Raw genomic sequence first — 15,222 nt, forward strand, 5'->3', positions numbered from 1 at the left:
TGAGTGAGTGAGTAAGTGAAAAAGATTTTAATACCCCTGCATTTTTTCTCAGATGTCCAACTAAAATACAACTGCCTTACTCTCAGCTGCACTGTTTTTGGATTTCAGTTGAAGGCTGTGTGTCTTACAAGGTTGTATAATCTTAGAAGGGGCGTGGCTGTGAGGGGGCGTGGCTATGACTGTCATGAAGGGACCCTGCATTTCTGAATTTGCCACTACACTACTGCTTACAACTCCCAGCATGCCCCAGCCAGCCATGCTAGCTGGCACATGCTGGGAATTGTAGGACTATTTTTGGTCTAAACATGCATAGGATTGCGCCCTAGCTCATTCATTTCCCCAACAACTCTGAGTAAAGTAGGTTGCTATTCCCATTTTGCAGATGAGGAAAACAGAGGCCAAGAGTTGACCATAGCTGAATTCTGCACCAATTCTATCTCTCTGAGTCATGGTGGTTCCACTTCCAGCGAAAGTTAGTGATGACTAATTTTAAAAAGTAATGGAACAAGTTAGTCACATCTAATTTCAGGTGGGTGGGGGCCAGTAAGTATGAATGTGCACCCCAAAAAACCCTCCCTCCACACCTTTTTTTTTTATAGTCATACCTGTCGTTGTTCAGTCGTTAAGTCGTGTCCGACTCTTCGTGACCCCATGGACCATAGCACGCCAGGCCTTCCTGTCCTCTGCTCTCTCTCAGAGCGCTTAAATATTTTAAACTCTATTTTAGTCATCCCAAACATGGAATTTTCAAGAGGTCAATGGAAGTTGCCGTCCTCATTTTTTTCATCTTAGCCAGTTATGGTGGCGTTGTGAGTATTGTCCATTTTTGTCTTGACTCTAGGAAATGATGAACTAGGCCAGGAGCCTAGTTAACCACTAACGAGTTTTCTTATATTAGAAGGATTTTTAAGACATTTTACTACTACATTTATTATTGGAATACTATTATTTTTATTATCATCAGAAACAGAATCATAGAGTTGGAAGGGACCATTTAGGCTAGCAAGTCCAACCCCTGCTCAGTGCAAGAATCCAGTTTAAAGTATTCCTGATGGATGGCTATCTAGTCTCTGCTTGAATACCTCCAGCGACAGAGAATCCACTATCTCCCTAGGGAACTGGTTTCATTGTCTGACTGTTCTGACCTTTAGGGAGTTTTTTTCCTGATGTTTAACTGAAATCTGCCTTCCTGTAACCTAAGCACGTTATTTTATGTCCTACAGTCTTGGATGGCATAGAACAGGTTCCTATCCTCGTCTGTGTAACAACCCTTATGTCCTTGAAAAGTATTACCAAATTCCCCCGTCAGTCTTCTCAAGATGAAACATACTCAGTTCCTTCAATCTTTTCTCATAGGACTTAGTTTCTAGTCCCCTGAACATCTTTGTTACGCTTCTCTGAACTCATTCCAATTTACCTGAATCCTTCTTAAAGTGTGGTGTCCAGAAGTGGACACAGTATTTAAGGAGAGGTCTGGCCAGCACAGAGTAGTGTAGAAGTATTACTTCCCGTGTTTTTGAAACTATAATTCTATTGATGCAACCTAAAATTACATTTGCCTTTTGAGCAGCCACATCACATTGCTGACTCATATTCAGCTTGTGATTGACTACAACCCCAAGATCTTTTTCACACATACTATTAGCAAGCCAGGTATCCCGCCTTTGCACTGCGGTACCCCACTCGGTACCTTCCTCCATTTTGATGAGGAACCATTGACATGCACTCTTTGTGGATCCACCTAGTATTAGTGCCATCCAGCCAACACTTAACTAGCTTTCCAGTCAGGATATCATGGGGCATTTTGTCAAAATAGGTACAGTGGTTTACCAGGGACAGGTACCAGAAGCTAGGCTGTCCCTGGTCAGTTAGGTTGGAAACTCTTTTATTGTTCTTCATTGCTTTGGGACATTGCATTGCTCCAGCAGCTAGTATGGTATATTGTGCTGTGTGTATCATGCATATTTGTATATGAGCATACCTCTTACATTTTCTAGCCCTTAGTGATGATGGAGAGAACTTGACAACACATGGGGGCAGTGCCTACTGAAATCTCAGGACTGAATGGTGGTGAAGTCAGTGAAGGCTGGTAGCTCTGATTTTGGTGGGGGGGGCTGTGAATCCTTTCTGGGTTTCAATCAGAACCATTTGGGGGATTGGGTTCAGCACCTTGAATAGCTCCTTTGGAGCTCTAATTAGTTCTGACTGAAACTCAGAGTGGATTCACAGCGCCACTGAAATCAGAGCCACCAGCCTCCACTGGGTGAAGATTTATTCATTCTAGTCCCTGGATGTGGGGTTCTTTGGTGCGAAATCTGAATTTTCTGGGGTGCCGATAGCACGTGGCCCTGGCCGTACAGGAGAACCCCAAGTCTTCACAAAGCACCTGTGGCAGAGAGCAGGAAACTGAAACCAGCTGTGTCAGAACATATGACCCAGTGAGATCACCTAGCTGTGATCTCAAACCCTTTCCAACCCATCCAGGAAGTTAACTGCCTTTTCTTCCTTATTAGCCCCAGAAGGGTCTCTATCAATAGGTCAGCTTGGTACCCGTTGCTGCTGCTGGATGGAACGAACCCTGATTGGGCCTGGAGCCCAAGCGAGGGGGAGGCACTTCCACCAATCCTCATCTCTTCCTGCCTTTTGCAACCTTTGAAACCTTGTTCCCAGCACCCGTGCCAGCCCCTTATCTGAGAAGGAGAGGGGACTGCGTGGGGAGCAATGATCTCATTATGCAGGCCTGCAAAGGCCATGACTTGATGGGCCAGATAAAGTCCCCACTGCCTCCTTTGATGGCTCTACTGAAGGATGTGGGAAAGGGGGAGGGAGAGATCTTGGCCGATACAGCCCCCACCATCAGCACTTCAAGGGAGACCAAAACCAGGCCGCCTTGGAGGGATTCTCCTAGATTCTGCTAACAGCTCTGGGAAAGAAACACTGTTGTGTGTGTGGGATGAGTGTGTGTTTAGAGTCAAGGTTCCTAGACAGGGTTGCTGTGAGTCTCCCATTGGACAGATGGTGCTCTTTTTTCATGAGGCAACAAAGCAAAAAGATGGCAGAAACATTGCTGTAGAATATCTCTACTACCCTTAGCAACCCACGAGTCTCCTTGTCCCCTAAGCACCACACACACACACACACACACACACACTTCTCCCTTGCTTCTCCTTATGCCTGGAACTCCCTCCCAGAATACCCATGTGATGCCACCTCTCTCTCTTCCTTCAAATTCCTCCTCAGCCTGCCCCGTGAATCCTCAGCTCGAACTGAAACTAAGCTTAAGCACACATAACTGCATTTGTGCATACCCATCTTCTATTACCTGTATCTTTGCCTCACGTCCCACTCTTGAAACCGCCACCCACTGCCAAAATGTAGACTGCAAGTTCCTTGGGACAGGGACTTAGATTTTTGCATATGTCATCCTGTGAAACACCATATATACATTGATAGTGCTGTAGAAATCATCTTCATCATCTCCAAAGCTCTGAGAACTCTAAAGAAGCCAAGCTTGGTTTGGGACTTCTAGGATGCAAAAAGTAGGGTGCGCTATAGCTTAGAAGTGTATATTTTCCTTTTTTTAAGTTTTAAAGGTACTACTGGACTGAGACTTTCAATTTTTAATGCCAATAGACAAAATTTAAGTTTTTTATTTTAATTTTTTGCTGGTAAGACACCACATTCCTAGCTTTGATACTAGAATTGACCATTTTCCTTGTTGGTGAAATGGTGGGAAACATAGGGTTGGGGAACTGGGTATTGGAGGGTCAAATGTAACATGATGAGGACAGCCTCTCAATCCTTCTCTGATGCAAACTGCCCTGTCCTAAGGGTGCTTTGCAAAGAAAGAAGAATCCTTCAAGGTTCTGTTACATGTCGTTGCAGTCTAATGTATAGTTTGTCCCTAAATGTAAAAATAAAACTCCATCCTAGTTTTGACATGATAGCTGAAATGAAGACACTCGGCACACGCTCAGAGAACTTTCTAATTACATCACATGTCCAGTCACATACAAAATAGGTGCCAGGGCTGAACCCTGTCCGCATTGTGAGGGATGCAGACAAAATCAGTGTTGAAGTGTATGTTCTCATCTATGTGGACCACACTCAGCATAAACCTGTATTACCTAGTGTATAGGCAATAGGTCTGGGGTGCTGTCCTCAGCATTAAAGGAGAAGCCGAGATCTAAGGAATTCAAGTGCAGAAGCCAGGATGCCTGGATTCTATCCCAACTCCCAACAGCCACGCTACTGGACATAGTAAATAAATTGCTGGCATTATCTACCTTTAGTTTTAGACTTGCACAATCTGTGACACACACACACACACAAACACACACACCAAACACAGCCCACCAGCTATGTATTGTTGCCTGCCAGGCCCTTGTCACTTCCCCCTTGCTTTTGCAGGCCCAAATGCATAGTAAAAACAATGGCTGGGTTCGCACAACACTCTAACCCACGCTCAGTGGTTGAGTGTCGGTTGTTTGCTGAACCATAGATTAGAGTGTTGTCTGAACCCAGGCAGGGTGGCTTGTTAACCATGCAGTGTGGCTTATTTTTCTCGAACAAGGCACCTTGAGAAGCCATGGTTTATTGTTGGGTTGTTCAGTGTGTGGTTTACAAGCCACCCTGCGGAAAATGTCCTGGGTTCAGACAACATGCTAACCCACAGTTCACCAGGCAGCCCACAGTTCAACAACAACCCATACTCAACCAGAGTGTGGGTTAGCATGTTGTGGAACCCAGCCAATGTTTATTAAGCCCCAATGGGGTGCATTCAGGCTGGAGGATCACGGGCTGTGCAGGTCTATTGCAGCTTAACTTGTTTTCCCTTTTAATCTCGGTAATGAGAGCACCCTCCATCCAGAAGTTGGTCCTAGCAGGAGGCAAGTTGCAGGCAACCATACTCTTGTGCACCTTGTCAGGGTTGTATTGGAGCCCATAGAGTCCCAAGGCAGCTCTGATTCTGGGGAGATACAATTCGTGGGGGAGGAACTCACTCAGAATTTAGAGGCAAAGCTGGAGGGGGAGTCCCCCCCGCTCACATCCCTGGGAGCGACAGTGACCCAGGCATGGAAAGGGAGGGACAACTTGAGCTTTTAGATGCCAGGTGCAGGCGCAGGCACAAGCGAGAGATTGCGGAAGCCAAGCTTAGGCACTCAGCCCAATTGGCTCAACGTCAACAGCTGCACCCAGAAGCATCACGGGAGAGGGGGAGATCTTCCTCTCCCACCCTTTAAGTTCAGAAAGTTGCCGCATTTTTCCCAGATGGAGATCAACGGACACCCTAACCCTCAGAAACCCCTAGATGACTGTTCCTCTGAGTCTCAGGCAATTAGCATCTGTATGCTTCATTAGGATGAATGGAATTAAAGCCTTGGAAAGCAACCCTTTTGTTTGAGTGTTGATTTTGGCTATTGAAGGATTCAGTAGGCAACAGGGGCATCTTGACACACCTTTTGTTCATTTCAGTGAGGCTTGTGCAGGATAACTTCCATTTTGATTGGAATTAGACTTAATTTAAATCATTCCTTTAATTACACAAAATACTTCAGAAGGCACTTGAGAAAGCTGGCACCCTCTGCGGGAAGCTCTTCCCCTATACCCCAAGCCATGCCATAGGTGGGACCTGCAGAAACGACACTCGCTCCCTCGCCCTTCTGTTGTTAACACAAAGTGGTATATACATTGGCAGCCTTGAAACAAATTTCAGCCCCAAATTGGGGGGGATCGATGGAAGCTCAGCAGCAGGTTTACAAAGCCAGCAGAGAGACCATGGTCAACAGGGCGTATCGTATAGTTAGGACCTGTGCTAGAGGGCAACATGTATCCCCTGTTCTCCTCTCTCCTGTTGTGGTGCTTTAGAGAAGGGAGTGAAGACATCAACTCAAGGGAAGAATGTATGAGATGGGTGGGGAGGCAGGGTTAGATTTGGGCAGGTTGGATGGATTTTCATTATGATGGAAGAGCAAGCACATGGATGGGAGGGGGGGGATTATTTTTGTCCATTCTAGGATGGGTGAATGGGGAGATATTTGTATAGAACAGGAGTAAGCAAAAGGTAGAATGCAGTCTACGGGTGGACCGCTAGATAGTTTCAGGAGGAACAGTTTCAGGTAGACTCCTAGTTCCTGCTGATTGCGGAGAATTGGGATTCTTGCAAATAATGCGGAACTAGGTGGACTTTGGTCTGATCCAGCAAGGCACTTTTTATATTCTTAAACAAGAGGTATATTCATTTTACATGAAACTGCAATCTGCCTAGGGTCTGTCTTGTGGAGCTTTGTACGTTTAAAACATATTGGTGGAATTTTTTTACGTAAGCCATGCAAGATGGGGGTCAGCCCGCCCCCTGGTACAGAACATGTAGAAATTGCCCAGGTCGGCTACACATTTTTAACAGGGGCCATATTTTCAATCAGCAAGGGCTAGAGGACGAGCAATGTTGGCTCTGCTATGGGAACCAAGAAGACACAGGCCAAGGACTCTTGAATAGTTTAACTACTTCAGGTGTGAACAACGGGCAGGACAAGACCTTTGCAACCTGATTTTGCTGATCATATTGTTTTAAGCTTGGGGGGTTGGTCTAGATGACCTCCAGGGTGTCTTCCAACTCGGTGATTTTAAGATTGGGACAGGGGATTAATAGCACTGGCCAGAACCAATAAGGTTCTCCTTTTCTTTGAGGATAATAAGTTGCCATGGAAACAAAATAGTTGGGCAAGTGCTTCTTGGTACAGACCCATCAGAGAAGGGGCTGACCTCCCCCCAACCACAGTTAAGGATGATGTGATGAAGCGGGTCTTTATGTGAAAGGAACAATAGACTGGCAAATTGCAGTTTGAGGCAGATTGAGAACAGGCACAGAAAGCTGCGTTTTGGACTCTGAAAAACTAGAAGGTGCTTTAGGTGCTGGCGGCTTCCCTAGAAATTAAAGGATTTGGGGCAATCTGTTAGAGCTGTACCTCCACCTCTGCTCACCTGTATATTTGTAAATAACTGCAAATCTTACAAAGTGCCATAAGCCTCCTGTGACCTCCTTCCAAAGGAAGCCGACCCTAGGTAAGCACTGCCCCCTGAGCCTTCTCACTGTGTGCAACAGTATAAACTGCCCCACAACAGACAAATGGGATGAAGTAGCTCAGATTCATAAGGGGAGAACTCTGCCAAAATCTCTGTTGATGTTCACACTGGGGTGTGGCAAATTAAAGAATCCTTTGGCAGTTTTTTGCCTTAACCTGGGAGAGAGCAGCTGAGATACACAATGCAGAGAGAGTCCTTGGAAGTGAGACCACGAGGGGGCTAGATGGGAAACTCTTGGGGGCTGGGCTGAACTTTTGGACTGCCATTTACCTACCCCATCATAGGGATGGGGAACATGTGGTCCTCCAGGGAGGGGCCGTAGCTCAGTGGTAGAGCCCCTGCTTTGCATGCAGAAGGTCCCAGGTTCGATCCCTGGCATCTCCAGGTAGAGCTGGAAAAACCCGAGGCTGAAACCCTGGAGAACCATGGCTGTCAGTCACTGTTGACAATACTGGACTAGATGGGCCAAGGGCCTTACTCAGTGTAAGGCAGCTTCCTATGTTCCTTCCTATGTTTTTGAATTGCAAGTCCCATCATCCTTCATTACTGGTTATGCTGGCTAGGGTTGATGGGAGTTGCAGCCCAGAAAAATGTGGAGGACCACAAGTTCCCCACCCCTGGCCGAGCATATGGAGTGGATCGAGAGGTAGATACACGGGAAGCGGTTGGTGACTGGCTGAAAAAGGCAGGGTCAGCTCACCATGCTCATGGCAAATGGTGTTAATGGAAATGCAATTCCTCACAAGCATAAAACAGCAATTTTGCATTTTGCGTGCGTCCCTAACATGGGTGGATGGTAGCATGCAAAATCATGGCTTCTGCTCATGATGGGCCAAGTCATCCATCTGAGCAGCGGTGGGGAAATGCTTAGGATGAACGTATTGCCATGCAATCCAGGCTGCAGGGAAGCATCAGGCCCACACACAGAGAGCAATTGTGAATGATCCCTTGGGGAGTGCATAGCTGTAAGGACAAACAGATGCAGGTTGTTCAAGGGGACAGAAGTGCCCAGATGGCCTAGGAGGAGGTGGGGCTGCAGAATGAGCAAGGAAGAGAATATGTATGGAGCTTGGATGGACAGAGGTTATTTACAGATGGGTGGAGAAAGCTGGCATGGGGTGGGGTGGATAGCTCACTTCAGTCTGTGGCCTTGTTCACACAAACAACAGGTGTGGTGGTGTAATAAGATGGCAAAACTCTTCCTGGACTGTACTACTTTGGAAAGTAGGTGGGGGACTACATGATAATGCACCTCCATGTATTTTTGTTTTTTAAAAAACTCTCCACACATGGGAAACTAGATGACTGCCAGGTGCCCAGGCTCAGGTCTCTCTTTGTGATCGATCAGATAAGTTGACGTGCAAAACAATTGCTTCTATTACGCAATTAATAAGCAACTGTTTTGCACTTCAACTTCTCTGATCAATCACAAAGGGGGACCCCAGGCTGGGCACTTGACAATGGCAAAGGGAAGGGTTCTAGCTTAGCCTTTCCCCTCATATGTTTGTTTGGTTTGTATGGACTGCAGTTGTTGGTCCATCCCCCCGCCACCCCATGATGTAGAAGCATTCGGCCACATGATTCCCCACCTGCGATCTGAAATAGTACAATCTGGGAACACGTACCCTTTTATCACCACCACCTTGTCTGCTGCTTGTGTGAATTACCTCACGGTCTACCTCTATCTTCTCAGATTAGCTGAGAGATCATAGTACCTCCTATTGTTACCATTGTTTTACCCGTCATTTCAAGGGGCCCAAATGATAAGCAGCTAAGATGGCTGCTCTGAAAGGTGATCGGTGGATAGATGCTGCTCCCTCCGCAATTATGTCCCAGAGTCTCTGTACATGCATGTGTGGGTCGTATGTTACAGGAGGCTCTTTACCCCAGTGCAGAGACAACCCCAGGGGAGCCATGTGAGGCAGGAGATGCCTGAGGAGGGAAGCCTGGCGGAGGCCCTAGAAGGTGTGGATTGGATCCAAAAGGGAGCAAGTGTCCTGGCAGCATCATGGGGCTGAGACTGTACAGGGCAGCAGCTTCATCCCCCATCAGAGCCGGTGGCATCATCTCCAAGTGGGCAGTCGTTGCGATTGAGGCTTCCCCAGAATTTCCCTTGCGCTTTTTGGACTTGGCTGAGGAGACCTTGCGGTTCCGCGTCTGGATCCCATCCTTGCGCATCGCCAAGGGACGATTCACCTGGAAGGCACAAGCAGGAGCCACAAGTGAACGTGTGCTCAGTGTCACAGAGGTCAAGAACCAGACACCTCTAGTGTGGGTAGGGTCAGAAGGTCAAGAGACAGAATCATGGCAAGATCACAGAGCAAAGTAAAACCTGTGGCCCTCCAGGTGGTTTTGGCCTACAATTCCCATCTTCCCTCACTACTTGCTATGCTAGCTAGGGCTGACAGGAGTTGTAGGCCAAAATGTCTGGAGGACCACAAGTTGCCCACGCCTGGAGTAAACAGTAGACTGCTAGACTCTAGTTACTAGAGTGATATGCAGCCTTGAACTTTGCGGGTATCAAATTGAAAGCTGGCATTTGCAGAGCAGGAGCATACTGCAGATAGAGAGCAGGTAGGTGTAGCACTGGCCCAACTATAGAGGCAAATGCTTGGGGTGCCAAAATTCAGAGGCGGAGAACAGAGGCGACTCAGCAGCTTAGTGTTCCAGGGGATATAGGAGCAGAGGAAGCTGCCTTCTACCAGCTCAGACCATCCGTCCATCTAGTTTAGTATTCACACTGCAGGGGTTCCCCAGGTTTCAGGCCGGATTCTTTCCCAGCCCTACTTGCAGAGCCCAAAGATTGAACCTGGATCCTTCTGCATGCAAATCATGTGGCCTTACACTGAGCTACGATCCCTCTGTGGAACCTTCTGATCACAGATCTGTTGTAACGGGAAGGTAGGAAAGAAAGGACAAACATTAAAAATGACAGCAAGCAAATATCAAACTGACTTCTTGGTCATTTTATGTGCTATTCTTATGCTTCTCAGCATAGGAGAAGACAGTGGGAGGGGATGGGGGGCATAATTTTTATTTGCTTAAGGTTGCAAAACAATCCTTGGGCTGAGCCTGGAGAGAAGAGTTGCTCTACCTTCATGCCTATTCTGATCAATTTGCTTAGGAGAGATTACCCTCTACACCAGGGGTGGGCAACTTGTGGCCCTCCAGACGTTTGGGGCTACAAATCCTATCAGTCCTAGCTAGCATAGCCAATGGTGAAGGGTGAGAGGAACTGTAAGCCAAAACATCTGGAGGACCACAAGTTGCCCACCTCTGTTCTATGCCGTGGGTAGGCAACCTCCAGCCTGCAGGCCTAACTAGGGATCAGCAACTTATGGAGAAAGGGCATTGCAGATAAGAGGTGGGCAAAGTGTTAACCCCACTGCCGCTTCTCTGCTGAAAATGCCCTCCACCCCCCAAGAGCAGCATCCCCAACCTGACAGGGAATGCTGGGAGTTGCAGTCTAACACATCTGGAAGGAACTAGGTTGGGGAGGGCTGGAAGCCGTCAGGGCCTAGCTTCAGTACTACAGTGGGCCTTGTAGGTTATAGCCAGGATTTGATAGGGATGTACGAAAGTTCCGCCATGGATCTCGGGGAGGCCAAATGCCAGCGCATTCAGCCCCCCGAAATGGGTGGCGGAACGGCCCGCCACCCCCCCACCCCCACCCCCGGGACAGGACTTACCTTGGGCGGATCTTCCTGGCGGTGGCGGCTGCAGCGGTGGTTCGGCGGCTGGTCTTCCGACCAGCTGCCGCCACCGCCATTTCCAGGTTAAAAAAAAACACCAAAAAAAGTGATAGGCTAAGTAAAGATTTACATAGCCTATCACGGCTAGATTTTAAAAAAAAACACCTTGATAGGCTACATAAATGTTTACGTAGCCTATCACGGCTGACTTAAAAAAAAAAAAAGCACGTACGCAAATGGCGGCGGCCATGGCCGCCACCATTTGTGTTCCTTATTTTGGCACATCTTAGTCTACATAAACATTTACGTAGACTAAGATGGCGAAAATACGGGGAATGCAAATAGCGTACACGCTATGCTATTTGCGTTCCCCTTATTTTCGCCGTCTTAGTCTACGAAAAGTTTACGTAGACTAAGACATGCCAAAATAAGGAACGCAAATGGCGGCGGCCATGGCCGCCACCATTTGCGTACGCGAGTTTGTTTGTTTTTTTAAATCAGCCGTGATAGGCTACGTAAACATTTACGTAGCCTATCACGGCTGACTGCAGGGACGCAAACGGCAGTGGCTACAGCCGCCGCCATTTGCGTCCCTGCTAGCCAGAGGCCGGATGTCCAGCTGCTGGCAGAGCTGGCCGGCGGCTCCGCAGGATCGCTGCAGAGCACGGCCGGCCGGCCAGGATTCCGAGGGGGGAGGAACGGAGCACCTCCCCCCCGTCCAGGATTCCGGGGGGAGGGACGGAGCGCCTCCCCCCCCACCATCAGCATAATCCCCGAAAGGTAAGTGATTTTCGTACATCCCTAGGATTTGATTAGAAGTAGCCTGGAAGGGCTTGGGCCTATTCAGCCTCTGGCATGTCAGACTCTGTGTGAGCTTATCTCTGTCAGTGTTCTGAGAGCAGAGCCAGGGGGAGTCACCCGATTCCCTGTCCACCTGCTGGTCTGGCCTTGGCAGGCAGGGAGGCTGGAAGCTGTCTGTGAGAACCTGACAGAGGTGGAGCGGGGTTTGCAGAAGGAGCACGCAGGTTGAAGCGTCGCTGCTGGAGGACTGAGCAGTGTCGCCCTGTTTAGACAGCGGCCTTGCTGAAAGGCTAAAGGCCCTTGTCCGTCAAGGGATCTGGAGGGGGTATCCTACAGTCACGCCGTCCCTTTTAAGCTGATGCAAAGGTGAAGAGCCTCAGCTAGGAACATCTCATTTTCATTGCCCGAAGCCTTCTCTGTTTGGATCCATCATCGTCTGGGCTTTTGGAGGCACTTGCTCATAGACTGGAACTTTGGATTGTTAAAGACTTGCCATGAAAAGTACTGTGAGGCTTTGCATAGACTTGAACTCTCGTTGCTGTGGATTGTGTGTCTGTGTTTGTAGTCAGCTCAGTGTACGGCAGGCTGGGTTTGATCTACGACTTTTGGACTTCCCTCTGCCAGAACTCATGCAGCGTGGAGTTGCCAATGCAAAAGCGGTGGCCTGGAACTCCTGGCATGTGTGGGTATGCCCTTCCCTTGATCTTGGTGGGCCTTGACCTTGTAGCCTAGAGTTATCAACAAAAGATTCAAAGTTGGTCTCTCTATGGGTGTGGGTTGTTAGGCCTTTCAAGAAGTTACCCCCTGATTGCCTGATGGGTTCATTCCAGGAATCATTCCCTTTCCATGTCCAGGGTTGGAACCCTGTGAAAGGATTGCCTGGGTTAGGTACCCAGGAATCCAGAGTCCCTTCCCTTGTGTTCAGAATCGTGGAGATGGCAACGGAGAAACCACGTTGATGAGGATCACAGTCACAGTAGTAGTGTTTAGCTTTGGACTGTTCTGGAATTACATAGAGCCTATAGCTACTGACCATCAGCTATATGATTTCTGAAGAGTGTAACCATTAAGCTTTTGCCATGAGATTCCCTGCAATAAAGAAATCTCACTGATTTTGGTGTCCAGTGTCAGATTGCCTGAGCATGTACGCTGGGGGGATCGGGAAACCTGACAGCAGCAGCCACCAGGTTTAAATAACAGGTGTAACATCTCATTCCGCAGAATGGCTTGTTCAAGGCCACTGCATGAGTTTATGGCAATGCTTTGAGCCTCTTCATGGATCACTGCCTTGTTGTGGCGAAGGGGCTTGCGCAACTCAGCGAAGCCATAAGCTATGCCGTGCAGGGCCACCCAAGACGGACAGGTCATGGTGGAGAGTTCTGACAAAATGTGGTCCACTGGAGAAGGAAATGGCAACCCACTCCAGTATTCTTGCCAAGAAAACCCCATGGACCGTATCACAAGGCTAAAAGAAATGACGCCGGAAGATGAGCCCCTCAGGTCGGAAGGTGTCCAATATACTACTGGGGAAGAGCAGAGGGTATTTCCAAGTAGCGCCAGAAAGAGTGAAGTGGCTGGGCCAAAGCCGAAAGGACACTCAGCTGTGGATGTGTCTGGTGGTGAAAAGAAAGTCCGATGCTGTAAAGAACAATATTGTTTAGGAACCTGGAATGTAAGATCAATGAATCAAGGTAAGCTGGAGGTGGTCAAACATGAGATGGCAAGACTGAACATCGACATCTTGGGAATCAGCGAACTAAAATGGACAAGCATGGGCGAATTTAATTCAGGCAACCATTATATCTACTACTGTGGGCAAGAATCCCTTAGAAGAAATGGAGTAGTACTCATAGTCAGCAAAAGGGTGGGAAAAGCAGTACTGGGGTACAATCTCAAAAACGACAGCATGATCTCAGTACGAATCCAAGGCAAACAATTCAACAACACAGTAATTCAAGTCTATGCCCCAACCACTGAGGCCAAAGAAGCTGAGGTTGATTGGTTCTATGAAGACCTACAACACCTTGTAGAACTAACACCAAAAAAAGATGTCCTTTTCATCATAGGGGATTGGAATGCTAAAGTAGGAAGTCAAGAAATCACCGGGATAACAAGCAAGCATGGCCTTGCTGTACAAAATGAAACAGGACAAAGGCTAATAGAGTTTTGCCAAGAGAACACACTGATCATAGCAAACACGCTTTTCCAACAGCACAAGAGGTGACTCTACACATGGACATCACCAGATGGTGAATATCGAAATCAGATTGATTATGTCCTTTGCAGCCAAAGATGGAGAAGCTCTATACAGTCAGTAAAAACAAGACCTGGAGCTGACTGTGGCTCAGATCATGAGCTTCTTGTTGCAAAATTTCGTCTTAAATTGAAGAACGTAGGGAAAACCACTAAACCATTCAGGTATGACCTAAATCATATCCCTTATGAATATACAGTGGAGGTGAGGAATAGATTTAGGGGATTAGACCTGATAGACAGAGTGCCTGAGGAACTATGGATGGAGGTCCGTAACATTGTTCAGGAGGCAGCAACTAAATCCATCCCGAAGAAAAAGAAATGCAAGAAAGCATAGTGGCTGTCTGATGAGGCTTTACAAGTAGCTGAGGAAAGAAGGGAAGTGAAAAGCAAGGGAGAAAGGGGAAGATATATCCAATGGAATGCAGATTTCTAGAGAATAGCAAGGAGAGACAAAAAGGCCTTCTTAAATGTACAATGCAAAGAAATTGAGGAAAACAATAGAATGGGAAAGACTAGAGATCTTTTCGAGAAAATCGGAGATCTCAAGGGAACGTTTTGTGCAAAGACAGGCATGGTAAAGGACAAAGAAGGCAGGGACCTAACAGAAGCAGATGAGATTAAGAAGAGGTGGAAAGAATACACAGAAGAACTATACAGGAAAGATCTTAATGTCCCTGATAGCCATGATAGTGCGGTCACTGAACTTGAGCCAGACATCCTAGAGAGTGAAGTCAAGTGGGCCTTAGGAAGCATTACTAACAACAAAGCTAGCGGAGATGACAATATTCCAACTGAGCTATTTAAAATCCTAAAAGATGATGCTGTTAAAGTGCTGCACTCGATATGCCAACAAATTTGGAACACTCAGCAGTGGCCACAAGACTGGAAAAGGTCAGTTTACATTCCATTTCCAAAGAAAGGCAATGCCAAAGAGTGTTCAAATCACCGTACAATTGCGCTCATTTCACATGCCAGCAAGGTGATGCTCAAAATCCTACAAGCTAGGCTTCAGCAGTATGAACTACCGTAAGTACAAGCTGGGTTTCGAAGAGGCAGAGGAACTAGAGATCAAATCTCCAACATTCGCTGGATCATGGAGAAAGCAAGAGAATTCCAGAAAAACGTCTATTTCTGTTTCATTGATTACGCTAAAGCCTTTGATTGTGTGGATCACAACAAACTCTGGCAAATTCTTAAAGAGATGGGAGTACCAGACCACCTTACCTGTCTCCTGAGAAACCTGTACGAGGGTCAAGAAGCAACAGTAAGAACCAGACATGGAACAACCGATTGGTTCAAAATTGGGAAAGGAGTACGACAAGGCTGTATATTGTCACCCTGCTTATTTAACTTATATGCAGAGTACATCATGAGAAATGCCGGGCTG

General features: G+C 47.3%; 2 protein-coding genes across 11 annotated transcripts in view; both read right to left on the bottom strand.

Moving 5' to 3' along the window:
• HDAC6 (histone deacetylase 6) overlaps positions 1-3,596 on the bottom strand; it is a 54,588-nt gene extending 50,992 nt beyond the window's left edge. The window contains exon 1 of the mRNA XM_084836158.1: positions 606-3,596. The gene's annotated coding sequence lies outside the window, so the exon portion shown is untranslated. The remainder of the gene's footprint in view (positions 1-605) is intronic.
• Positions 3,597-5,518: 1,922 nt separating this feature from the next.
• GATA1 (GATA binding protein 1) overlaps positions 5,519-15,222 on the bottom strand; it is a 45,038-nt gene continuing 35,334 nt past the window's right edge. For 9 of the 10 annotated variants that reach the window (XM_084836172.1, XM_084836175.1, XM_084836170.1 and 6 more), the window contains one exon: positions 5,519-9,282. In XM_084836172.1, the coding sequence (XP_084692298.1) occupies positions 8,968-9,282 (315 nt within the window). In that variant the 3' untranslated portion in view covers positions 5,519-8,967. The other variant, XM_084836176.1, reaches the window with a different exon arrangement.

Source organism: Heloderma suspectum, chromosome 2 (genome assembly GCF_057233095.1).
Source record: "Heloderma suspectum isolate Gila_16-S chromosome 2, 16-S_ref, whole genome shotgun sequence".
Taxonomy (NCBI): domain Eukaryota; kingdom Metazoa; phylum Chordata; class Lepidosauria; order Squamata; family Helodermatidae; genus Heloderma; species Heloderma suspectum.